The 26521-nt window shown below is 42.1% G+C and overlaps 1 protein-coding gene across 1 annotated transcript; it reads right to left on the bottom strand.

Annotated features, from left to right (window-relative positions):
• Positions 1–5626: 5626 nt before the first annotated feature.
• Positions 5627–25099, bottom strand: LOC143828794 (photoreceptor outer segment membrane glycoprotein 2-like). The gene is made up of 5 exons (XM_077319005.1): positions 24971–25099; positions 16048–16116; positions 13819–14496; positions 9601–9847; positions 5627–6143 (listed from the first exon to the last, which is right to left on the bottom strand). Exons 3-5 carry the CDS (start codon positions 14403–14405, stop codon positions 5907–5909), a joined length of 1071 nt encoding a protein of 356 aa, XP_077175120.1. The 5' UTR covers positions 14406–14496; positions 16048–16116; positions 24971–25099; the 3' UTR covers positions 5627–5906.
• Between the last annotated feature and the right edge of the window lie 1422 nt (positions 25100–26521).

A 26521-nucleotide genomic window follows, 5' to 3' on the forward strand; every position in this document is an offset into this window, starting at 1 on the left:
AACAGCATCCTGCCCTCCTCCAAGTTGACAACCGTTCAAATACTTAAAGAGGGCTATCATGTCCCTTCTCAACCTCCTTTTCTCCAGACTGAATACTCCCAAGTCCCTCAACCTATCTTCATAAAGCTTGGTCCCTTGGCCCCAGATCATCTTCGTCGCTCTCCTCTGTACCCTTTCAATTTATCTACATCCTTCATGAAGTGAGGCCTCCAGAACTGAACACAATACTCCAGGTGTGGTCTGACCAGTGCCGTATACAATGGGACTATGACATTTGTGATTTTGATGTGATGCCCCTGTTGATACAGCCCCAAATGGCATTTGCCTTTTTACTGCTGCATCACACTGCTTGCTCATGTTTAGTTTACAATCCACAAGTACTCCAAGGTCTTGTTCACACATAGTGTTACCTAGAAGCGTATCCCCCATCCAGTAGACATGCTTTTCATTTTTCTGACCCAGATGCAGAACTTTACACTTATCTTTATTAAATTGCATCATGTTCTCATTTGCCCATTTTTCCATTGTGTTCAGATCTTGTTGAACTCTGTCTCTATCTTCCAGAGTATTTGCCAGTCCTCCCAATTTGGTGTCATCTGCAAACTTGATGAGTAGTCCCTCCACCCCCTCATCTAGATCATTAATAAATACGTTAAAAAGTACTGGGCCGAGCACCGAGCCCTGAGGTACCCCGCTACTCACCTCCCTCCAGTCTGATGAAACACCATTGACAACAACTCTTTGAATGCGGTTCTCTAACCAATTCCCTATCCACCTGACTATCTGAAAATCCAGATTGCAGTCCTTCAACTTATCCATCAGAACATCATGGGGAACCTTGTCAAAAGCTTTACTAAAATCCAAGTAAATGACCGAATTTCCACGATCCAGCAAACCTGTTACTTGGTCAAAAAAGGAAACTAGGTTGGTCTGGCAAGACCTGTTGGAGACAAATCCATGCTGACTTCCTTGGATCACCAAACTGTCCTCCAGATGTTTGCAGATCGCTCCCTTTAATATCTGCTCTATTATCTTCCCCACAACAGAGGTCAGACTCACTGGTCTGTAGTTTCCCGAGTCATCCTTCCTCCCTTTTTTGAAGATCGGAATAACGTTTGCTCTCTTCCAGTCCTCCAGGACATCTCCAGTCCTTAAAGAGGTTCCGAAGATGATGGACAAGGGCTGTGCAAGTTCTCTGGAAAGTTCTTTGAGCACTCTCGGGTACATTTCATCCAGACCAGGGGATTTGAACTCATCCAGTGCAGCTAAATGCCTCTCGACAACCTCTCTATCCATGTTAACCTGCAACCCAGACACTATCCTTTGGCTACGGCCATCTCTAGATGTGCCTAAACCCTTTGACCTGTGGGAAAAACAGATGTAAAATAGGCACTAAGCCTTTCTGCACGTGGACAGAGATAAAATCTCTTGGACAGAGATAGAATCCATCAATTTATTCTTATTTCTCAGTATTTCTTCAGAATAAAGTAACATAACTACGTCCTTCCCTGACCTTACTATCCCAATACCATGGGATCATCAGGGAAAATAGCGACTCAGACATAGGGTTTAACTCCCCATGAGCCTGGTGTACTTTAATATCCAGATGCAGGAAAATAGTTACTAAAGGTAATTTATAAGAAGAAGAAGAAGAGTTGGTTCTTATATGCCGCTTTTCTCTACCCGAAGGAGGCTCAAAGCGGCTTATAATCTCGTCCACTTTCCTCTCCCCACAACAGACACCCTGTGGGGTGGGTGAGGCTGAGAGAGCCCTGGTATTACTGCTCAGTGTAGAAGTTAAATCTGCCAATACAAAAAAGTCTTAAGTACCAGTCAGCTGTCTCCTTAGGAGGTTGTATATGTTATATAGCGATCACTGGTGGTTTGTCCAGCTTGGTTTAGGACAGTGGTCTCTAATCGGGGGAACTAGGTTTGATTCCTCACTTTCCCACATTCAGCCAATTGGATGACCTTGGGCCAATCTCAGTTCTCTCAGAGCTCTTTTAGCCTTACCTACCTTACAGGGTGTCTGTTGTGGAGCGAGGAGATTCCTTTGGGTATTAAAAAGTGGAGTGCAAAAATCCAGCTGTTCTTCTCTTGAAGCAGACTAAAACTATTGGTGCCAGTAAGATTCATAGAATCAGAATCATAGAATAATAGAGTTGGAAGGGATCTCATGGGTCATCTAGTCCAACTCCCTGCACTATGCAGGACACTCACATCCCTATCGCTCATCCACTGTAACCTGCCACCCCCTTGAGCCTTCACAGAATCAGCCTCTCCGTCAGATGGCTATCCAGCCTCTGTTTTAAAATTGTCAAAGATGGAGAACCCACCACCTCCCAAGGAAGCCTGTTCCACTGAGAAACCGCTCTAACTGTCTTCCAGATGTTTAGATGGAATTTCTTTTGAATTAATTTCATCCCATTCGTTCTGGTCTGTCCCTCTGGGGCAAGAGAGAACAATTCTGCTCCATCCTCCATATGGCACCCTTTTAAATACTTGAAGATGGTTATCAGATCCCCTCTCAGTCGTCTCCTCTCTAGGCTAACAGACCAAGCTCCCCCAGCCTTTCTTCATATGTCTTGGTCTCCAAACCCCTCACTATCTTTGTTGCCCTCCTCTGGACACATTCCAGTTTGTCAGCATCCCTCTTCAATTGGGGTGCCCAAAACTGAACACAGTACTCCAAGTGAGGCCGAACCAGAGCAGAGTACAGCGGTACCATCACCTCCCGTGATCTGGACACGATACTCCGTTTGAAACAGCCCAAAATCCCATTTGCCTTTTTAGCCACTGAGTCACACTGCTGACTCATGTTCAATGTATGGTCTACTAAGACTCCTAGATCCTTTTTGCACATGCTACTGCCAAGACAAGTCTCCGCCATCTTATATTGGTTTTTCCTACCTAAATGGAGAAATTTATATTTGTCCGTATTGAACTTCATTTTATTCAGTTTAGCCCACTTCTCGAGCCTATCAAGATCATCCTGTATTCTGCTGCTGTCTTCAGTTGTGTTTGCTACCCCTCCCAGTTTAGTATCATCTGCAAATTTAATAAGTATCCCCTCTAATCCCTCGAATTCATGAAACTCCAGGGGATTTATAAAATGATCCATCTTAACTTGCTTTAGTTTTGGGACCTCATCGATTGGGGAAGGACAAGACTTTTCTTACCCATAACACAGCTGTTATTCTACCTCACTGTACAGCGGCAATCTGGGGGGGAGAGGAGGAGGCGGCGGCGGCGGCAGTTGTGGCAGTGGCGACAGCGCTGGGGACGCCGACGGGGATGTCTCACAGGCTGGCCCATGGCCGGCCTTGAGTGCGTGGGCAGGGCCCGGGAAGCCGGGGAGGCGCCCCACCCAACGCAAGCGCCCGCTGTATTTAAAGTACAGCGGGCTTACTTTCTAGTCCAATAAATAATACATAAATGAAATTCCAGCTCTAAACAAAGAATGTGCATGTATGAATCTTCCCCATACAGAAGTTCTTCCTTGAATATGCTCATGTGGCTGGTAGTTGTGCTGGTTTCACAAATGCAAGAGCAGCTTTAGCCTTTCTGTTTTCTCACTTGAAAAGTCTGCAAATGGTTGTGATCTACCTGAATACAATGGTTACACTGTCAGATATGCAAAGTTAAAAATTGTATTGCCCTCATTGATTGGCTTACAGATTAAAAATAAATAGGATCAGAAGTGTCCAGCAAATCGTATTTATTTCTGTATCTAAACAGATGCTGTGGCTTACAGGCTTGCCTTGCTAATGCCATCTGTGTCTTAATGGGAATTAGAATGAGGAGTGTGTGGCTATTTGAGGGGGGGTTTAGAGGAGGATTTTATAATAAAAATAGCTTTAAAATGATGGCTAATGGTGCTCCTCTGACAACGCCTGCAGCTTGGTGGAAAGTTAAAGGAGAGGTGGGCATACATTTACTTTAAACTTACATGGTCTGTCTTGTTTTCTCTTCTAGAATCATTGCAGTTTACAGAAATATGTTAAATCTACAAAGAATAAATGCATATTTGGGATCTCTAAGCAGTAAAAGGCATAATTAATGTTTAGTGACCTGTGTATACAGGCTTATATTTAAGGAGAAGTTACTTGCTAACTCAGGCCAACTAGGTCAATATTTACATGAATCATACTCTTGGAATCTTATTTGAAATAGGTGGAAATTGGACAAGAGTTGGCATCCTAGAATTATAAGGGGTGGAGCCTGGAGAGGACAGGGTTTGGGAAGAGGAGGAACTCCAGTATGATGCTGTAGAGTCCAACTTCCAAAGCAGCTATTGTCTCTAAGGGAACAGATCTCTGTTATCTGGTGACCAGGTATAATTCCGGGAGAGCACCAGTCACTCCTTAGGGACTGGCAACTGTAGTGGTCGAAATTCTGCTTCCTTTTGGTGACACATGCCTTCAACACACCAAATTAATTACACAGTTTTTTTTTTTCCAATAGGGTTGTCAATTGTGGATTGGGAGATTCCTGGAGATTGGGGATGGCTCTTGAGAATGGCAGAATTTGATGTGGGGACATTGTGTCCTATATATAGTAAGACTGACTGCTTAGGTCTAAATACCAGTTCAGTTGATGTGATATGATATTCTGATACTTCTCCTTTTGAAATAGGAGAAATAGATGGTTTGAAATAGATGGTTGTACAATTTCATAGATGGCTGACAATTTCATTTATCAAATGGTAGATGAACCCACAAGAGATTCAGCCATACTGGACTTAATACTGACCAACAGGCAAGAGTTGGTGGATGAGATGAATGAGGTGGGGACCCTAGGGGGAAATGACCATGTCCTCACAGAATTCCTTTTGAGATGGGGGGGGGGCAAGGAAGCTTGTAGCCAGATGCAGACATTGGATTTTCGTGGGTTGTCACTAAGAGTAGGGCAGGAAAAGGATCGAGTTGGCAGCAAAGGATAGGACCCAAATAGTAGAATAGTACTGGCTAGATATCAGGAAAAAAAATACAGTCAGAGTAGTTCAGCAGTGGAATCAACTGCCTAAGGAGGTGGTAAACTCCCCCTCACTGGCAGTTTTCAAGCAGTAGCTTGACAGATCCTTATCATGGATGCTTTAGGCTGATCCTGCATTGAGCAGGGGGTTGGAATAGGTGGACTGTATGGCCCCTTCCAACTCTATGATTCTATTATTCTAGACATGCTATGTTAGTGTGTAAATTCATTTTGAAGCATGTAATACATTTAGAACTGGGATTGAATGCTAACCAGTATTTACTTCTTAACTGTGATATCTCGTTGATGGAATTAAGTCTCCCAAATGAAGAAAGCCTGTGACTGTTTTAAACAATTTCCTTTTCATTACAAGATTGTAATAAGAATAGATAAACATTCATTATTAGAAAGCTTTACAGGAATCCAATAAGTAAATAAATGTTCATACTGAGAGAAATAAAATCTGTTCGATTATAGAATTCACAGGACAAGATCTTGGTGGCAGGAGATCAAAAGTGAGCTTTTCAAAGCAAATACTGACACAGAAAATTAATGATGAATAAAAACTTATTAATAAACTATTACATATGAAATAGTTGTCCACTCTGTCCTTTGTATCAACAACCTTTTTCTTGGCAATCACATTTTATCATTGTTAAGTATAAAATGAAGTGAAGGCAGAATACTGTAAATTCCACGCCATCAATTTGGATGCATTATGAAAAAGATAACAGGATCATGCAAAACTAAAGCTGTAGATGCAGAAGATCACCATTTGCTGGAATTTCCCATATTTGGTCCTGTTGCCAGAATGTGCTTTACCCACTTCACTCTTGAAATTATGATTTAATTCCCACCTCTGGAAAAAATGGGGTGAATGCACAATAGTGATTGGAGTGCCCAACCATATTCAAGTCTTCAGCCCCATCCAATTAAGAGTATGGAATGTTCTGTGGACCGTAACATGCAGTTTGGACCACCATGTTGGAGTCATTCATTCTTGAGACTGTGGATATCTGATTAACGTTGCCAGTGTTTTTAATGACATTGATGTTATATTTGGCAGTTTCTACAAAGCTGTTCTCAAATAACCAGCCATCTGAGTCACATTGTGGATCAACATTCTTCATTGCAGTTTGAAGATAACGGACCCCAATAAGCACAGAAAGCTAGAAGAGAAAGAAACCAATTAGTATTGTAAGTAATTAAAATATTTATTTATTACTTCACTAGAGGCAAAGCCCATTGTATGATGAAATACAATGGGCGCTAGCATGCCTCTGGGGTCCTTGCTGCCTTCCTGGATGGTCCCCCTCCCCCCGATGGTGGCGGTCCGGCCACCCTCCCCACGAGTCCCAGGGCCCTTGGAGTGGGTACAAAAGAAAAGGGGGCAGGGGACGGAGGCTTCTGCCGGCCCTGGGCTCTCCCTCGCGGCCGTGAGGGAGAGCCCGAGGCTGGCAGAAGCTGGAGAGGAAAGGGGGCTGGGAAAAGGAGGCTTCTGCCGGCCCCAGGCTCTCCCTCGCGGCCGCGAGGGAGAGCCCGGGGCTGGCAGAAGCCAGAGAGGAAAGGGAGCTGGGGAAAGGAGGCTTCTGCCGGGGCCGGGCTCTCCCTCGCAGCTGCGAGGGAGAGCCTGGGCCCAGCAGAAGCCGGAGAGGAAAGGGGGGGACGGAGGGCGGGCGAGGCTGCCACGAAGGAGCGCCCGGGCCCGGCAGAAGCTGGGAGAATGGTGGAGCTGGGCGGGAGTGGCTTCTGCCGGGCCCGGGTGCTCCTTCGCTGCCGCAAAGGAGCACCCGGGCCTGGCAGAAGCCGGGAGAACGGCGGTGCGCACTTACCTGAGGTGCGTGCTTGCCAGTGGCTTGGGTGAGGAGTCCGGGGCGGGCCAAGTGGCCAATAGGGAGGCGTGCTACGTGCGCCTCTCAATTGGCCACTTGGCCCCTGAGTGGCACTCGGACGGGTCCCGCCCTAACTCCTCCCACAGAGCCCTTACTCTTTTATTTATTCCGCAGTGCGGTGCGCCGCAGGGCGGGGTTTAAAGATGTCTTAGTGCAGAATTAAGAATACTGTAATCGCCAATGAGTGCTGGAATTGCTGATGTCTGCATAAACTCCAACACAATATTATTACTTTTTAATCATTATTAGATTTATTGGCTGCCCCTCCCTAGAGATAGGCTCAACTACACACGCCGATTTTTTGAAAGTTGGGTCTGGATTCCTCCAATCTGAATCTAACATCACCTGCACATAGGTCAAGCTGCTGAAAAATTGGTTCCTAAGCATGTGGAGCCCTGATCAGGATTAGGACCATGGTGTTGGGTAGGGAAGAAGGAGCTTTAGCCTTCCCCCAGGACATTTTTTTTTGACCTGAAAGAGCCCCAGATGGTGTTATTTGCTCTACTGGGAAGTGCAAGCTTTGACCCAGCTATTTTAGCCTCTTAAAAAATAGTTTTGGATAGTTCAGCCCTGAGACATTCTTTTTGTTTCCTTTCAGCTGCATCTCATCATGGACCTCTCTTCCCCACTTTCCCTTTTTCCCTTGCCACACTCTTTTCCAATTTCTTATCAAAATTTAATCTCAGTTTGAGAATCTTCTTCCCTTCAAGTCTCTACATACAGCAGAACTCTCCTTTGGATGTTTATTATATTTATGCACATGAGGCGCACAATAGTCCCCTTTGAGATCTTTATATGCTCACAGTTGTCTTCACTACCAGATAATTGCTGGCAGTGTGCAGGACTTCATTCTGAGGCAATATAGCCTTGGAGCACATACAGGTTGACATACTGAGAAAGAAACTGCCCAGTAGCCAAGCTGCTTTTGTTATGCCTTTTTCCTTTACTTACAATCCTCCCTGGCCTAAGGCAGCTTTAGAGCAGGCATACTGAGAGATAAAACTGCAGGTATTTCTGGATCCCCCGGACTGAGAAGGTCACCGTTATGTTGGTACCATCAGGCATAAGAAGCTTTTGTTATTCTTGACCTTGTTATTTTCCCTACATTAAAGAAGACGATGAAAGAGTGAGGCCTGCTGTTAGAATGTCATGGCTCCCTTTTACACAGAACAATCTGCCTGGCTACTTATCCTCCTGAAGTGTCTGCAATAATTGATACAAATGGATGTCCAAAAAGAGAGAGAATGCTTAAATTCAGCAGAAAAGTTAGCACGTGTTCCATTATACTTTTCTGAGCAGAAAGCTTTGACATACTGCTATACATAAAACTTTATATGCAGTATAGTTCAGCCTTTCCAATTTGTTCACCTAATGAACACATCAGTATTGCATGCCTATCTGTCATAAGTCTCCCCCCCCAACTAAAATCATGTTTAAATTTAAAACTGCTTGTTAAGAAGCCTCTTCTTCCTTCCAATTGTATAACTTCTGCTATATTGTGGAAACCTTAACTCAGGTGATGTTCCTTGTGTGTTTATATTTCTCTGTAAGGACTTGCAGCTTGATTTTAAAAGCTGCAACCCTAAACTTACACATTTGAAAGAATCAGGGGATTCAGGTATTACAACTTGCAGAGGAACACAATGTGTACTGAATCGTTTTTATGCTTCCCTAAACATCTGTGGTGATGACCAAAATCACCAGGTCATGTAGAATAAATATGCACCTTAAAACTCCACGGACGAGAGGAGATAAGGAAGTGAGGGTTTTTCCTGGCCGCTCCTCCCCTTGGTCTTTTAAATTTGCCTTCCTTCCCAATTGCTGCATGGCACAACATCACCTGATATGGTGAAATGCTGGCATTGCAGCAATGGTAGCAGCCAATGCCATCAAGAAATACCGGCCTCCCCACTTGAACAGAGACCCGTCTGAACTCTGAAAAAACCCATAGGGAATGAATATTAGGAGGCAGTTTTTAATGTAAGATTGATATTTATTGTCATGATCATACTATCTCTGGCTTTATAATGCTGTTAACTGCCCCAAGCTGATAGGATGGGATGGTATCCAAACAAAATATGTATTTTTAGTTTCAGGCTCGTGTGTTTATACAATAGTACATACTACATGTTGTTCTCTCCATAGTCTTTGCTGAGGTTTTATTTTGTTTTTAAACATTTATGTTATGCACATTAAGGATACAGGTGTGCATCCAGCAAGATTATGGGTAGCTGCAGACATCCAAAATAGCTAAACTGACTTTCTTACAGAGAATTGCCTTCTCGCAGATCATACAACTGTAAGGTGACCAGAGTTGAAGGGACTGTAAGGCGGGATGCAGTGCCGCAGTAGCGGCGGTGGCCTCCCTCCGACTGGGCTCACCATCGCTTCCCACTCACCTCTCCTGCAAGCCCATCTTGTGCGCCTGCACGGCCTGCCGGCGCAAGTCAGGTGGGGGCCAAGGGTGGGTCTCTGCCTGGCGTGCCTGCGCAGGCCAGCCGCAGGGCCAGCCTGCTGGATGGGGGGCAGGGAGGGCTTGGGCTGGGCCATGGCCAAGAGGAGGCAGAAGCGTGACTTAAAAGGACCCAGGCGGGACGTGGGACAATGTCCTGGAAGGCGTGAGTGTCCTGTGGAAGTCAGGATAGATGGGCAGCTTATACAACTGTGAAAAGTTAGAAATGCAAACATGCCTACATGCAAAATTTGCACCTCTTTTCTTCCAATAAATTCTTACCTCAAAGAACCAGATGAGAAAAACTGAGACAGCAATGGATTTCATGATGTCAGTGTAATACTCCAGTAGAACCTCCTTGCAACCTTTCATCCAAATATTGAGATCTTCTGTCAGAAAATCATAGTTGTGGTGAGCGCTGTTGTTGGTGAGCTGATATTGGATACAAGGCCGAGGGGAGTTTGGATTACAGCAGCTGAAGGGCACCCCATCCACCAAATACTTCCCATCAATGTTACTGTTTAGACGACTGCAACAAAATGGAGGAAGATGAACACTGTAAAGATGGTTAAAGTAACTGGGCTCAGGTAGGCGCTAACTAACTAACTCCTGTTCTGATTTAATGAAGTAGAAGAACACACTGCTTCTGGGACTGGAACATTTTTGTGGGGAGGAAAAGGTTTACATACTCTAAAAAAATAAAACATTTTTTATATTAATAAAAACTATCCCAAATGACTTTTTCCTTCAGAGATGCACAATGCATTTGTCTCTTATCCCCTACTGAATTAGGTCACTTGAGTGAAAAACATAATTTCCAAAAGTGAACAATAAGAGTTCATCACTTACTTTGTGCATTCTAGATATCAAAATAGCATAGGAGCTTACGTTATATCTGTCTGAAGGGATGTGGTTTTTAAGAAAAGTAACTAAAAAAGCAACATATTCTTGAGTGGGCGAAATTTGTGGTTTCAGTGGATTCATAGAGCATCATTCCAGTGTGATGACATCACTCCCAGGTTCAAGCTAGAAGTGACATTGTACAGTTGGAGTGATGACAGTTTGCACCCCCCCCCAAGCTTCCCACTGGATTGGCTAACGTACAGTTGGGCAAGGCTTACCACCACAATACCATATATGTCATCTAAGAATTCCCTCTGTGCATTTAGATTTCTGAATAGAACTAGGCCCAACTTGAAGGCAAATAGGAAATAAAGATATTCCTAGATTCCAGTTTATGGCAAAAATTGTAAAGCAAATTTTAAAATAAGATGACATTCAAGCAATACAGCTCTACTATAAACAACACGATAATTAGGCTGACAACATATATGATAAACACACAATTTAACCTCGTCTGAATAAAAACCTGGAATTTTAAATAGCACTAGGAAAGGGGTTGTTTTTAAATGCTCCAGCTACTGTACTGCTAGACCCAGGGATAGAAAGAAATCAGGTTCAAGTAATAGAGGCAAGGTCTTCAAGCCAACATTGTACAGAAAAATAAAAAACCTAACACTGTATAGTCAATCATTTTACAAACCTGGACAGCAACATTTTTATGGAGTGGCCACATGAAAAAATGTATTTCTATCTAGGAAAATATGGCAGTACTTCCTGTAGTAAAATGACAAATGCTTCTTTATAACCTTTCTGTCCATTTTCTTTGGATCACTTTCAGTAGTATCCTAAAAGTTGTCGAGGTGCATGGAGAAATTTTGTCTGACAGTTGTAGGATTTACCATTTCCCTTCTTAGCTAATGACATCATACCATATGTAGCATCTGGTTGGATCTGTAAGGTACTGACTTCCTTGTTCAAACAGTTAAAAATTTCTATTGCCTAGAACAAAGTAACTGTTCAAGTGCTCCTAAATAAGCCCTCCTGAAAACCTAATGATAGTAAGGACTGTTGTCAATAGCTCCTTGGGGCAAAGTGATGGCAACTGAGCTCCCAATATTCTTGAATGAGGATACTCAGCTCATTTTTTCAGCCTGAAACAATCTTGGTTACATTGTGGTATAACTGAAATGTACATAGGGAGCTTGCAGTTCTGTTCTACATCTCCTCACAGATTTTGATACAATTGACTGTGATGATCTTCTTTGCAAACTTGGAAACTAGGAGTGCTGTGATCCAGGGTTTCTGTTCCTACTGTGGGCCAAAATAGATTATACTGGGTACAAATCAGGTTACAGGTGCCTGACATGATAGTCATACATTCATGTTGGGACTAACCTTCAAAAATCTCTCCTTTACTCTGCACAGCTCTACACACTGCAGGAGAGAAGAGTCTTCAGACTACCCTCTTGCACCATTTTTGGCAGCAGAATAGATTCTGGACCTACTGCACCTTTTCTATTTGCCCTGGGAAGAACAGACAAGGGAAAAGGCACACAGGTCCTGTCACTCCACTGGCAAAAATGGAGCAGGAGGGAAGCTTAAAGCTCCCCCTTTCCCCTTGTAGGGCTTGGAACTGTGTAGAGTAATGTTGTGGTTTTTGAAGGTTAGTTCTTGTGTATAGTGACCAGGCGGCCCGAATACAGTGGGACACTCCTGCTTCTTCAAGAAATGTCCCGTGTCTCGGTGGAGTCTTCTGATGTCCCGGCTCCTGCAGCTCCGCATGGCTCTTCCCGGTCCCCTTCCCTCCAGTGACGCAGCCACCGCCCAAGGCCCGCGGGTCCTCTCTAAACTTGCCCCAGCGAGCCATCCTGGTGGATCTCAGGTGACCTGGACCCTGGAAGGCATGCCCACGAGTGAGAAAGGAAGACGCCACCGGTCCCCGCGTGCTCTTAGCCACGCCATCCATCCCCAGGTGAAGTGGGTGGGCGGCGATGTGGCACCCATCCTCCAGCTACTGCCCGGCCTATCCCATTCAAGCTCATTAGGCCGAGGGCCACAGTCCAGGCCGCGTTTGGCTGCCCCTGCCCAGCCCCTGCCGCCGCTGCTGGCTGCCAGGAAGGAGGATGCGTAGTGCTGACCCTGCGCCAGATGGGCTGGCAACGAGGAGGGTGGAAAATAATGGGCAGCATCGGTTGGGGGGAAGCAGGTGCCTATCAGACCGGCCCAGCGCCACATCCAGAGAGGGAGGCTGGCCCGGCCCAAGACCTGCTCGAGGAGGGCGTGGTTGCACATGCTAACCTCCCCGCCGCACAGGCTCACGGCCCTGCAACAAGGGCAGCTCAATGCACTTCCCTCTGCCAGATCATCTCGCTTAGTCGGCAATGTCTTCTCACACCTCAGCGATTCCTGGGTGGTGACAGATGAATCAGCAGGTCCGGTGGCTTTCCTTGCTAGACAAGTGTGTGTGTGTTGTTTTGCTGGTGGAGCAAAGTGCCATCAAGTCATAGCTGCCTTCTGCCGACCCTGTAGGCAAGTGATGTTCAGAGGCGGCTTGCCATTGCCAGGCTGTGGGGCATGACCCTGGTAGTACTTGGTGGTCTCCCATCCAAACCCTAGCAGGAGCCAATCCTGCTTAGCTTCCTGGCTCTGCTTTTTAATTTATTGTGATTTTTTATTCCAGAACTCCAGGCCACGTCTGGAGGTTGGCAACTCCCCCGGTCAGTGGTGTCCCTGTTTACCTATCTTAAAATCTGATCACTTTATTCTTGTGTGAACATGTGTCTGAGGGATGAGTTGGGTTCCCATGACCTGATCTATGTCAGATGTAACATGTATTTGTGGGCCATCAGTATACTAACTTCAACACTAGTCCTCTGGATCTATTGCTCTGTGGTCTGGCATGACAACGGACCACATTAGCAAGGATAAATGGTTCTAATCTGCACTCGATTAATACTGTGTGCAGTATTAAAATTACCATTGTGCCATATTTATTGTTGCATCAGAATCCTTTATGAATTTTTAATGCTTTTGTTTTCCCAGAATGAGATATATCAAAAGATGTGTGACTTGCAGTGGGCAGAGTTTTATAGGATTGCTTTCCTTTTGACTAGCTCTGAAAGGGTTCGCATATAATCTTTACCACATCATGTCCATGTTTTGTCTCCCTGCTTTTGCACCACAGCTATGAAGGGAGGTAAGTCTGCTTTATGTATCGTGAATTACCCCTTTAGACATTGTGATTTTGAGGAATGAGTATGTGGAGTACACAGAATACCACAATATTTTGAAGTGTAATGTCACTATGCGACTCACATGTGGGCATACTAGTAGAAGCAACATGAAAATGGTAAGAAACCCCGCTTAATGGACTTTCCAAGCCTCAGTTAAAGGGGATGCTTTCAATATAAATTCATTAGTCCTCTGGATGTATGCTTTATGTATCTGATGAAGTACGTTAAACATCATTAAACCTTGTATTAGTCCCGTGGAATCATGAGAGACTTTCCCCATGCAGTATTCACTTTGTGTTGTTGCCTCCACTCTACTGTTAGATGGTTGAGTTTTTCTTGTTATTTTTTTTTATCCATTAGCTCAAAAGAAATTCATTGCTTGGGACAACTATATGACATTAAAATGTTCTACATTAATACTTACTCTACAACATCCTTGGAAGTCATATCCAGATAGCGAACTGGCACCCACTGAATTTCAAACCAGTCCCTAAAACCATTGTTCCCACAGCACTGGAATCTGATTTGTAACATGTCTATAATTGTCTTTAAAAAACAGCGTCCAGGGATATCTGTGTCTTTGTAGAGCCTGATAGCATTTCCCAATCCCAGATACAGAGATTCCTCCAGCTCATTCCTCATATTGTAACACAAAGCAGCCCCAGCCAGGATGCAGAAGGTGAAACAGAATGTGCATACAATGTATGGACGCATAACTGACTTCCATCGACTAAATCTGTCATTGTCTGTGCAGTCATAACAGATTTTGCCTCCAAGAAAATTGATGAAACATGCTATGATCCCTACGAAGATAAGCATGTTAGGGGCAGAAGTAAGGTCTCCTTTGGCCATCAGTTCACTTTGCTTCCGGATTTCTATCTTCAGGAACAGTCCCAGGCTGAACAGAATTATCCCAGACACCACTGTAATCCAATTGGAGATCCACATGATCTGAGCCAATTTATCTCTCTTTGTTTTGGTGAATTTGATTTTCAGGATAGCCATGGTCATGAAAGCATTAAGAAAAGATATGTTGTTCTGGAAAATCTCCTTATCAGCTTACCAGAGGGTGCTCTGGATGGCAAAAGCATACAGTAGAAGCCTATGAAGCAGAGAGAGAGAGAGATTACTATCCTTCCTCTGTATATTTATATATGACACTCCTTAGCTTCCTATGTAAGCTTAACATGGTATCAAAGACATGAAAGAATTCATTCATTCTTTCGTTACCTTTATTGGCATTCCATAGCATTATAGCATATAAAAGAGAAGTATCAAGCAGCTGGAAATATGTATAAAGAGCAACAACAAAACAAATTGCAATAGGATATGCTAAAAAAGTTTAGATCTAACTTTTATGCTTTGGCTCTATCTCTAGAATGCCTCTATGAAAAAAATGTCCAATACTGTGCTCTGATCTCTCCTATAGATTCTTTAAACCCCAACTGGCCACAATCAAATAAAAAGGGGGACATAAGATTTGATTAAAGGATTTGTAGGGTATAAGCTACATGCTCCCTAAAGGTCTCTTATTTAGGAACTTGCTAGACAAAGCTGTAATTATTTCTCAGGTAAGTAGAAATCAGTTTTTCCCTAGATATTTGCCGAGACACAGATGGAGATGAACAACAAAGATTTTAACAGAAAGTATTTTATAGGGTAAATGTTATGTGTGGATGGCTTCAGCATATTAAGTAAATAAATCCTACTGGGAGATTTGATTCCCCTTTCTTCAGACAAGTTACCTGCGGCTTATAAGGTTTCATGGGAACCTATTACCATGACAGACAGGATCCTCTCCAGGTTCAAGGTTGCTCATTTAACACAGAGAGCTCGTCCCTATGGAACCTGTATATGTTAGGAATGTCAGGCCCTTAATAGGATGCTTATCTATTTCACTCAAATAAGCTTCCTTCCTAAGGTGACCAGATGTTGATAGCGGTAAAGCAGGGCGGTGGTGGCGGGGGACATGGTTGGGGGGTAGTGGCCCTCCCTCCCTACCTCCGACTGGGATGTTTACCCGGCCTTATTCATTCCCTGGGCAAGGAGCAACATCTCCCTCCCCACCCAACTTTCTAGTCACCTAGTCTCCTACTGGCCCCAAAGTGCTGCCAACTCCTCCCTGTGGACTTTTCGCGCTTCTTCCAAGCTGCCCATCCCAACAGCCCCCTCAAGAGGCGCTGAGTACGGCGTCCGAAGAAGGGCAAAACAGAGCAAAGCACAATTGGCTTCTCACCATATGGAGCAAGAGAACGGGGGAAGAGTTTTCATTTAAAATGGTCTCCATGCAGCCTTCAAGCATAAAACATTGCTTGCTGCTGCATCACATGATGCTTGCTGCATCACATGGTGGCTTGCTGGCTCAGTGCTGGAAGAGCTGCTCGGAGGCAGCGTCGCAGCACTTGCTAGGCCGGGGGTCAAGCTGGCCATGGGCTGGAAGAGCCGCTTGGAGCCAGCGGTGTGGGACGTTGGGAGAAGACAGCGGGACGCGTGACTTTTTCTCTGGAAGTGTTAGCATCCCACTGTTTTCGGGTCATCTGGTGACATTATTCCTTCCCTAACTAAAATGGTTTTGGAATGGGGCCTAGAAGTGCATTGGTGTGCATGATTTTCAGAGATTGTTGCTAAGCTGGCATTTGCATGCGGTACTTACATCAGGTCATTTCATATCATGACAGATCTTTTCATATCTCCAAGAGGCAACTACAATCACAAAGAAGCTCTGGAAAAGAAATAAAATCATAATTGAAATATACTCAGATCTCTCATTTCCTTGTGTGGGAACTTAAATACATGCCAATGTCAAACAATACATCTTCCTCAGTATTGCCTAATCTGACCAAAGGCAGCTCTTCAAGGTCTCAGGCAGAGAAAGGTTTCATGTACTTCAAAAATCACTTAGCAGAGATGCCAGGGATTGAACCTGAGGACAGGAAACAGCAGGTGTTTATCACAGTGTGGAACAAACCAAGGATTTAACGAGGAAATCCTCACCGTGGATGAATGGCCTAGCTGTTCTGCTTCTCTAATCCACTTAATTTGCATACAAAGAGAAGCAGGAGATGTAGTGCCCTTGCTCTTTGTGCATGTGTATGAGCAGCAGCAAAATAAAGATAACAACAATGGCAGCTCCACAAGGGCTCATGACCCAGCTTCAATATGGCTTGAAAAGCCTTGCTCAAAAAGTGCTCCCATTGTGGGACTAAAATGACCCAAACAGGCAAACATGATTTGTGTCTGTTCTGCCTAAGCAAGGAGCACAATGTTCCCACTTGTAAGGCCTGCCAGTGTTTTACTCCTAAGGGTGGGGGAGATAGACCTTCCAGTGGGTAGCCATATTGGTCTGAAGCAGGACAACAAAATTTTGAGTCCAGTGGCTTCCTTAAGACTAACAAATGTTTATTCAAGGTATAAGCTTTGTGTGCATGCACACTTCTTCAGATACAACCATGATATTTAGTGACACAGTTTTTATCAAATCAGTTCCAATCAGTTTGAAAAATACTCCATCTTTTGGTTTGCAGCTACCACGACAGCAGTTCTTCCTTTTTCCAGGCTGCAAATGTGACCTCTGCAGCTCTGGTTTTTATCTCAATATAGGGTAGATGTACATCCCAATGGCATAGATTTTCCATCCCTAGATGGATCATATATTCTTTGTCATATTGGCTCTCTCCTGACAATTTAGTTTGGGGCACTCCTTTCAAGGCCCCTGAACACAAGTTTGTTCTTACTACAGATTCTTACTACAAATTATTAGCTCATTGTTAGATGGGTTCCTTGGTTGATCAAACTGTGGGGCTTTTCGCACGCCTTCAAAATCGCACAATGGTTGCCAATTGAAAACGCTACTGATTTGCCATTATGCACAACATCGTTGACAATCTGCCACACACCTGAAACCGATCCGCAAAAAGCGCTTCCTTGTAGCGCTTTCAGGGAAATCCCCAAAAGTGGATTCACCCTCCGGAAAGCGCTACACTCCTGCAACCAATCTGCAACACTAGCGGGAAAGTTCTGTGCGTTACCATTGTTGTGGTTTCTACAAAGTCCCTCCCCCTGGCTCTCTCCTCTGATCTTCCGGCGAAGCGATGGCCATTTTTTTTTCTCCGAGCGAGCGGGGCTCAACCCACCAGCGAGGCTCTGTTTAGAGGCTTCCCCGGCTTCAGTCCCTCCCCAGAGCTGTTTAGTCACTAAGCACAGAGAAGCCCGTTTGCTGATGTATTTTCCCTTTATTTTTTACACTGTTTTCAGCCGAAAATCGGGCCCGTGAGGGGGGGGGATTTTTTTTTTTCACTCGGGAGGAGCGTGGCAACGATGAAACGACAGCTCAAACACACCTGCCAGCTGGATGGGTCTCTCCGTTGCAACGAATCAACACATATTCGTTGCAATGGGTGTTTTTTGTTTTTTTTTAAACCTTTCTTAAAGGGAAAGGGGCTGTTTGGGAGCATGCTAACGGCTGCCCATTGGCTGCTTGACAGCCAGGGGTGGGATGAGCTTGGCAATAGCGCTTCCTTTCTAGCGATTTTTGCTGAGATCGGAAGCCTTTGGGAAACGATAGAAACGCAACTGGATTCCACTAAAAAGTCAGGTATGCATAATGACGAATTCCACTATTTTAAATGGCGATTTTTCGTTCAGCAAACAATTTGCTACAAGGATCCCGGTGCGGAAAGCCCCTGAGTTAGGCTTGAATAACTTTTGTCTGACATAAACCAACAGATGACATGTCAAGTGGCCAAACTTTGTGAAAATTGTACACAGTAGTCACAGTAGCCACAGTAGCTGTGGCTAGAGAAATTTAAATTTTATTTTATAGACACACACACACTTAGCTATTTTAATACTAAATTGTAAAGGCAAATCTGATGAAGCATTTTTGTTTTATTTTTCTCCTTTTTCTATTTGATTTTTTTGCAGGGTATGCTTTAAATTGTGGAGCGTTGTGTTTGTACCAGTTGAGGACTGTTAACAATACACAGACCGATCGGCCACTCCTCCACACAGACAATATCACCACAATGTTCTATTTGTACAAATATGGGTTCCAGAAGCCTATATCAGTAGACCACGTCAATCTGGTCTGTGGACCTGGGGCTCCATGCTCATATTCAAGCAATTCACATCCCAGGAAATGTGAATGTCAAAGCTGAACAGCAACCCTGGCCCACAAATGGTGCATCCAGACTGTATACCTAGAACTGATTTTTGCCCTGTGTGGCATTCCAGTAATTGATTTCTTTGCAACAAGAGAGAATGTGAAAACAGCAAGGATAATTCGGGGACACATTCCAGATTTACTGCTGGAGAGGACCTTGTTTACTCATTTCCTCCTTTCCCTTTACTTATCAGAGTGATAGAGAAAGCCAGGAGAGAGACAGGGCCAACATGATTTTGGTGGTCATGTTCTGAGCTTGCCAGATTTGGTTTTCTACCCTTATGGAGATGTCCAGGGAACAATGCATGGTGCTACCCAAATGCTCTGACAGGTGCAACTCTGTATTCTTCATTATAAAGTCCACATCATGGCTAATATGCTAATATCAATTTATACTGTGTAATCTACTTTCAGTCTCATTGAAAAAGGCAGACTATAAAAAAGGAAATTAAATCTGATCTTTCATGGCCTACATGTAGTAACTGGCAAGAGAACAATGGTCTCAAATGATATGGATGTTATACAACAGATGTACTTATACTTTTTTGATGCATACAGACCTCTGAATTGGAACAAAGAGATACAGTTCAAAGAATGCTAAGCACATCCAGGTATCACTCTGGATCATTTGCCTTAAAAAAAAAGTTAAAATTTCCATTGGTTTCAATGTTTGATTTTGTATGTATTATCATTGTTAAGAAATTCAGTTTCTTGGAATGGGTTGGTCATTCTTTTAGAGACAAAGCCATACTCAAGATAACATTTAAAAATAGAAGAAAACAGAGTCACAAAACAAGAGTTTTCAAAAAATATTTACAAAAAAAATAAATACATAACTTGGGTAAATAACATGAGTGAAAAAAGACTGTGTATTTGGGAGGGGAGTTGAGTTCATGTCAATTTGTACTCTAGACTCCCTAATCTAGTAATGAGCTTAATGTATTGCTATTTCCTTTCAGTGAAGGTACACCAGCACCTAATAAAGCCTCGAGAACATTTGAACACCTCTCTATATTTTTAGGTGCTTTGGCTTGGAACTGCAGTCCTTGTTTTCAGCAAATAGATATTGTGAATTGCAAATGTTAAAGTCTCTGAGAGTAAATAGGTCATCAGTACTACTCAATGGATAATTTTGCCTTGTATATATGCAGTGAATACTGCCTTGACCCAAAGTAAGTAGACATAAATATTACAGATAAGCTTAGTACTGTGTTCTAGCTGTATTAATAAAATACAGTTATTTTATGATGTGACAATGTTATCCGTTCAGTTTGTGTCTGACTCTCGTTGATCCTATAGGAAAGTTTTCACCATACGTTTCTGTCAGTGACTGCTTCTTTTAGTTGGTTCATGGTCATCCCTGTATTAGCTTTGATTGTATCGAGCCTGCAGATCCTTTGGCGACCACGTTTCCTTTTGCTGCTGACCATGCCGAGCATTAATGGTTTTTCTAACGAGTTTGATCACATGATGTGTCCAAAGTAATTGAGCTTTAGCCATAATATCTTCCCTTCTAATGACATTGTTGGTTTGCTCCTCTCTAAAACTATCTTGTTGGTAACTTTGGCTGTCCATGGTATTTGTAGCATTTGTCTTCAACACCATATATGACACGGTATATATCCACTGGGGGTCATTTAAACAATCTTAATCTACATTCCATTACAAGATGAGATACTCTGCCCTACTATTCCTGGCTTTTTTGTTCCACATGCCACTTATTTGAAAATACAGGTTTAGATACTTTTAATATATGTTAACAAATATTGATGACTACCTATTTTCAATATTTGTTGTGGATGTAACTTTTAATATTACATTTCTATTAATTTCTCCCCAACCCATTTCCTGTTCTCTTTTTGAGGTCCAGTCAAAACTGGATTTAAGTACAATGCTGCTACTAACAGAGCCTTTCAATACATATTTCTTCATCTTATTTTTAAATATGTATCAATTATTGAAAGATATATAACTGGAGAGAAATCTAATGCTTTGTATAGGTGGACTATTATGTTTGGGATCACCCAGTGTTCAGATTTACTATGACGCTTTTTGATGGGGCTATCATTTAATTTTATTTAGAACATCAGTTCACAGGTGGCTAAGAAAACTCATGAACTCTTTAATTTGTCCTTGAAAGCTCTTCCCTTTCTTCTGTTTGCTGTCTGTGAAGTAGATATCAGTACTCCAGTGCCATCCTAAACAGAGTTATGCTAAATCCACTGAAGTCAATGAGCTTAAAAGGTTATTACTCTGTTCAGCATGGTACAGTAAATCGGTTTACAAAAGCAAGTTTCAAAGTATGGGCACACAAACTAATTCCTTTACTTTCCTCTTTAGTAACTTTTGTCAATCACTGTTTATTATTCTATGTCAACAATTGTTAGCATGAGTGATTTTTTTCCTTCTTAATTAAAATAAGGTGTATGTAAAATGTCCCCAGGTACTCCAATCATCATTGTCAATTCTGTCAAACAAGACATTCATATACTTACAGAATTTGAGCTTTTGTATTTTAATCTACATCCAACAATATATATTTAAAACCATATTGATCAAATTACTTTGTGGAAAATGTTAATTTAAAACAGATACTGGACAGCTAATATTAATCTGATCAATAAACTGCTGCATTGAACAAAGTACTATTAAAATTCCTTCTGCTAGATCTGGGCACATTCCGCACACATTGGATAATGAAATTTCAATTCACTTTTGCAGCACTGAAAGTGTGTTATCTAATGGGCCCTGAAGGCCCTGGTACTTTATGATAGTAAAGAGTGCAATCCAGAATACAGTTATACCTTTTATCCAATTATGTTGGTGAAGCTAGAAGGGTATAAAATGATCTAGGACTTTATTTCACAACTATGTCATATCAATGCCTCATGAGTTGTGGAGGGGCTGTGGGCTCTTAGGCACCCAACACCATATATGGCAGCCATATAATAAAAAAAACATTTGGAGACACTTGTTTTAACTAGTGTAATTCATAATTTCCTGGTTTTCCATTTAAATCTCAGAAAAATCTGAAGCTTGTTTCCAATCTGATCATTAGAATCAAAAGTGTGGTTTTCCCACCCATTCCTACTCATTTATCCAGTAATCACCATAGCTGCTTTGTCCATGGCCAAGAAGCCATTATTGTTTCCGCCATATGGTTTTGTATTTTGGCAATTTTATGGGGTTTTAATTGGGGATTATATTATTGTATTGAATTTTGTATGTAGCCTGTCATAAGCTGATGTATCTGAGAGTGGCGGGTAATAAACCATATAATAATAGTAATAGTAATAGTAATAGTAATAGTAATAGTAATAGTAATAGTAATAGTAATAGTAATAGTAATAGTAATAGTAATAGTAATAGTAATAGTAATAGTAATAGTAATAGTAATAGTAATAGTAATAGTAATAGTAAGCCTCTTTTCTTATTTGGCTTGCTTTGGAAAGCTGCTACGACACCATCTCTGACTGGAAAGCATGAGAACACCTCCTTTGCAAGGCACCTGATACCTATGAAAAAGACACCAGGGGACTTGGGGAAAGTAGCTTTCTCAGTCACCCTGATGTCTGGAATACTACTGCATCAGAGAAGCTTCTCGGCTCTAGCTGCTGCAGCAGCTGTCTCTTCCAAGCCAGCTGAATCATAATCACACAGACGGGAAGGGACCATAAAGGTCATTCAGTCCTGTCCCCTACCTTCTCGAGGACTTAAAAACCACACATTCCTGACAGGTGCTCACCCAGTCTCCTAAAAACTTCCGACAAAGGAGACTCCACCACCTTCCAAGGCAGCAGATTTATCAACGAACAACCCTCACTGTCACTTAAAGCTTTCTAATATTTAAGTGGAACCCCCTTTCCTGTAATTTGAATCCACTGTTCCTAGTCCTTATCTCTAAAGCTGCAATAAACAAATTTGCCCCCTCTTCAACATGTCTACCTTTCATGTAGTTAAACATAGCTATCATATCACCTCCTACCCTCTCTTTTCTCCAAGCTACACATACCGATACCCTCATAAAGCATGGATTCTGACCCCTGAATCATCCTAGACACTCATCTGTGAACTCGTTCCAACTAGAATGTCCTTCTTGAACTGTGGTACCCAGAACTGGACACAATATTCCAAATGAGGTCTAACCAATGCAGCAGTGTTATAACTTCCTTTGCTCTATTCTATGCACTTAGCCTTGCAGCCTAATATTGCATTAGCTTTAGCTACCATTTCACATTCTTGGTTTAGATTCAATTTATTGTCCACCAGAACTTCTAAGTCCCTTTCACATGTATTACTAGCAAGCCAGGTATCCCCATCTTATATTTATGCATCACATTATTATTACCCAAATGCAATAGTTTCCACTTCTCCCTATTAAAATTTATGTTGTTGGCTATGGCCAATATTCCAGCCTATCCAGATCTCCTGAAGGGGAAATAATAGGGAAGGGGCTGAAAGTACTGGGGTTAGACAGGGTTGAAGGTTCATGGAAAATAAGAAAAGGATGTGGATTTCATCATAATCTGGACAATATTATCAAGAGTATGATGGAGGTCAAACTAGAGTCAAGTTTGTGCTGGGCATAAGTTGAGCTGTTTTCGGCTTTTCAAAATAATTTTGCTTTAAAGATATTTTGGTTTGCTGACTGTCATGAACCTTGATTCATGCCTGCTTAGTTTTGTTTTCTGAAGCCTAACAAGGTGGGGGGGGGGGGTTGTAAACTTATAAATCTGTCCTCAGGCTCCAAGACTTTCCCAGCGGGAGTTTTCTTCCATTGCTTTATCAATCTCTCCCTGTGACCTTGCATAGACAGCCTAGTCTCAACAGGACTGTAACTTTAGAGATTAGATTCCGGCCATCTGGCAAGCCTGTGAACCTTAGCACCTTTGGTGGCCTCCTGCTCTCCCGCCGAAATGCCTTTGTACCCCTCCCATATATATCCATTCTGAAATGACTATTGTTCCCTGTTACTATCAAGATCTTTGCTTAGGAGATCTTGACCTGCTTTAGCTGGATGTAGACTCTGTCTAATAAAGTTCTTCCTTGGATTTTCAACTACCTGCTGGATCTTGGATGTGTCTTTATCACGGACTCTGCTAGCTGGGCTCAGCTTGATTCCTGACACTGACCTGACTTTTTAATTAAATGTGAGAAGTGTCACCAATCATTAGTATCAAAAGTTAATGTTCTTGGCCAGCCCACGTCTCCAGAACTTAAGCTGGCATTATGTAATATTTTATATGGGTTAAATACCCACAAATGCTTGGATCTTAAGCTTTGCTTCCGCTGGTACTTTGTCCTTTTCCAGTTTGGAGGTAGGTGCCTCTGCTCATGCGACAGTAATGTCTTTCTATCAGCTGAAAAAGATCTAGTAGAAAAGGAATGTGCTGTATGGTAGATGACTGCTTCTGCAACAGAGGAGAATGCAACACAAACAAAAGCAAGGATTGCAATGCAGTTCTAAGCAGAGTTATACCCTTCTAAGTTTACTGAAGTCAATGGACTTAGAAGAGTATAGCTCTGCTTAGGACTGCATTGCTAGGATTCATCTTTCTGTTGATAACAATTTTTAAAATCTATTTTCCGTTTCCATAGACCCCAAGGAAAAGTATTTTATGCCTTTTGTTGTCCTTTTGTTCTCATTTTACAATAACTATGACACAACTAATACAACAGTCTAAGGCCTCAACTAATAAAGTAGCCAGTTAACTGTTGCAGGCAGGGGCATGCATAAAAATAGGCAACTGTTAGTACTTTCCACTGACAAACCATGGGATCCAACCCAATGTCACCTAACTAAATAGAGAAAGACTATGAAATTACAGTGGCCTTGCCAGTGCATGATATCAGCATATTAAACTGTCACCCCATCATTTAAAAGTAACATTAACATATGTAATGTAATCTACATGCATTTACTCTTAGTGAATTTACAGGGCCATCAGTAAATTCTAGGGGCCATATACTGTCCTGTTTTATTATTATTACTATATAAATAATAGCCATTTCCTCTTTTTATCATGTATTTATTTTCTTTTTTTTAACTCACCCTGGCAGAACAAACTACATTATCTTCTGTAAAGGCAGGAAGATTTACTTTTTCTCCAAAAAGAGTGTGTAATCACTTAACTGCTGAACATTAATAACTTTTGCTAATTTAAACATACAATTTGAAAAATGCCATCAAATATAGCATTTTATAGCCTCTATAAGGCCTGTGTTCTATCTATTCCTTGGAAACATTATTAGTAATTATTATCATTAACCTATTAGTAACATTTATTACAGAATGAAAGAGGAGGTTGTTAGACTTAAGAAGAGTTAAAAAGTTAAGAAGAGAAAATAATGTTTTCCAGGCCTACATGCTTTTGAAAAATTATCAAGCAATGTTGATGTTAAGAAAATCACCAACCTGTTTTGTAGCATCTTCTCAAAGCAGGCACTTGGATGGTGAAACAGGAACAGGTAGTGGGGAGAAGAAATCCCACATACTCAGTGGGAATTTGCTTCTGTCATTTCAACCTGATTGACTAGAACTGTGCACTCAACAGGACAGAGGGAGAAAATAGATTCTGGATACCATCCCTTGCTAATCCCAGCCATATCCGTAATCATGGCTAAGAGATTTGCTGAAGACACTGTATGCCTGCAGGTTAAATCCTACAAAACATGCCACTTAACCTGATGGAATTGGAAACCCCCATGATACATGTGCTCTCAAGGCACCTACTTTAACCAGCCTCTGTAGTAAATTATGCTACTTCTTCCAGTTCCCTTGCCTGCTATTTAATTAGCCCTTAGATCTTTCACATGAAACATGTGATTTATCATTGTTCCAGTGCATCTTTTCAAGAGACATTTTAATAAGGAAATCATAAGCTGGTCAAATTTCAGATCATCCTATGACATGGGATGGAGCCTTAGATCAGTGACCAAGCACTTGCTTTGCGTGCAAGTTTAAATCCTTATATCTCTGGTTTAAAAGATCAAGTAGTAGGTGATATGAAAGACCTCTGGCTGAAAGCTGTCCCAGACATCACAGACATCCCTTCCTCCACATCCTGAACCCAACTGACCCCCTACGGGTTCTGTTCAAAAAGTTCTATTGTATTGTTAATTATTATATTATTGTTACTCAATACTGGTTCTTACTGTTATTGTTACTGTTATGTTATGATTATTGTTATTACGGTTACAGTGTATACTCCCGTGCTTTATGTAAACCTCCCTGAGTCTTACAGGAGGGTGGTATAGAAATATAATTAATAAATAAATTGAGAGGAGACTATACTAACCAAATAGTAACTCACTATAAGGCAGCTTTATGTATTCATTTGTATTATTCTGCACTGGTTATATAACAGTGCTTTTTGTAGAAATGCAGCAGAATTATTGCTATGATTGCATGTGCAGGCTCAGATTTGGAATGCCTCTGATTCAGAAAGTAGTATCTATATAACTAGAGTTGCTGATGAGTTGCTGGCTGTTTTATAGAAGCTTAATACACGGAAGTTAGCACCTAAAGCTTTTGATGGCTTAAGGGTTTTTTCTCTCTCTAGGCATTTGGCAACCCTCTGCATAATTATTTATTTGTCCAGAAACATTGGGATTCAGAGGGTTATAAACAAAAATGTTTTAACATTTACTACAAAGTATAGCCACTGTTTAAAAATATATATAGCTAAATTGCCTGGAGCAGCACATCTGCCTCCAAAAGTAAGTAGCTTCCTGGATGAAGTGTGGGTGGTAAGCAGTCCATCATTACAGGCTGAAGGTGTTTCAAAGTGAATTAGAAAAAAGGGACATATCCACAGGAGCTAGCCAGGCAAAGGACAGCTGGAAATAATTTTTGAGACTCCACACTAAATTCCTGGTGGCAAGATAGGGAAAAACTGAGAGGTGGGGGTATTAAGGAAGAAGTGGGGATATAACATCTTGTATTTAATGCTGTGTAACCAACTTT

The sequence above is a fragment of the Paroedura picta genome, chromosome 2 (assembly GCF_049243985.1).
Source record: "Paroedura picta isolate Pp20150507F chromosome 2, Ppicta_v3.0, whole genome shotgun sequence".
Classification (NCBI taxonomy): Eukaryota; Metazoa; Chordata; class Lepidosauria; order Squamata; family Gekkonidae; genus Paroedura; species Paroedura picta.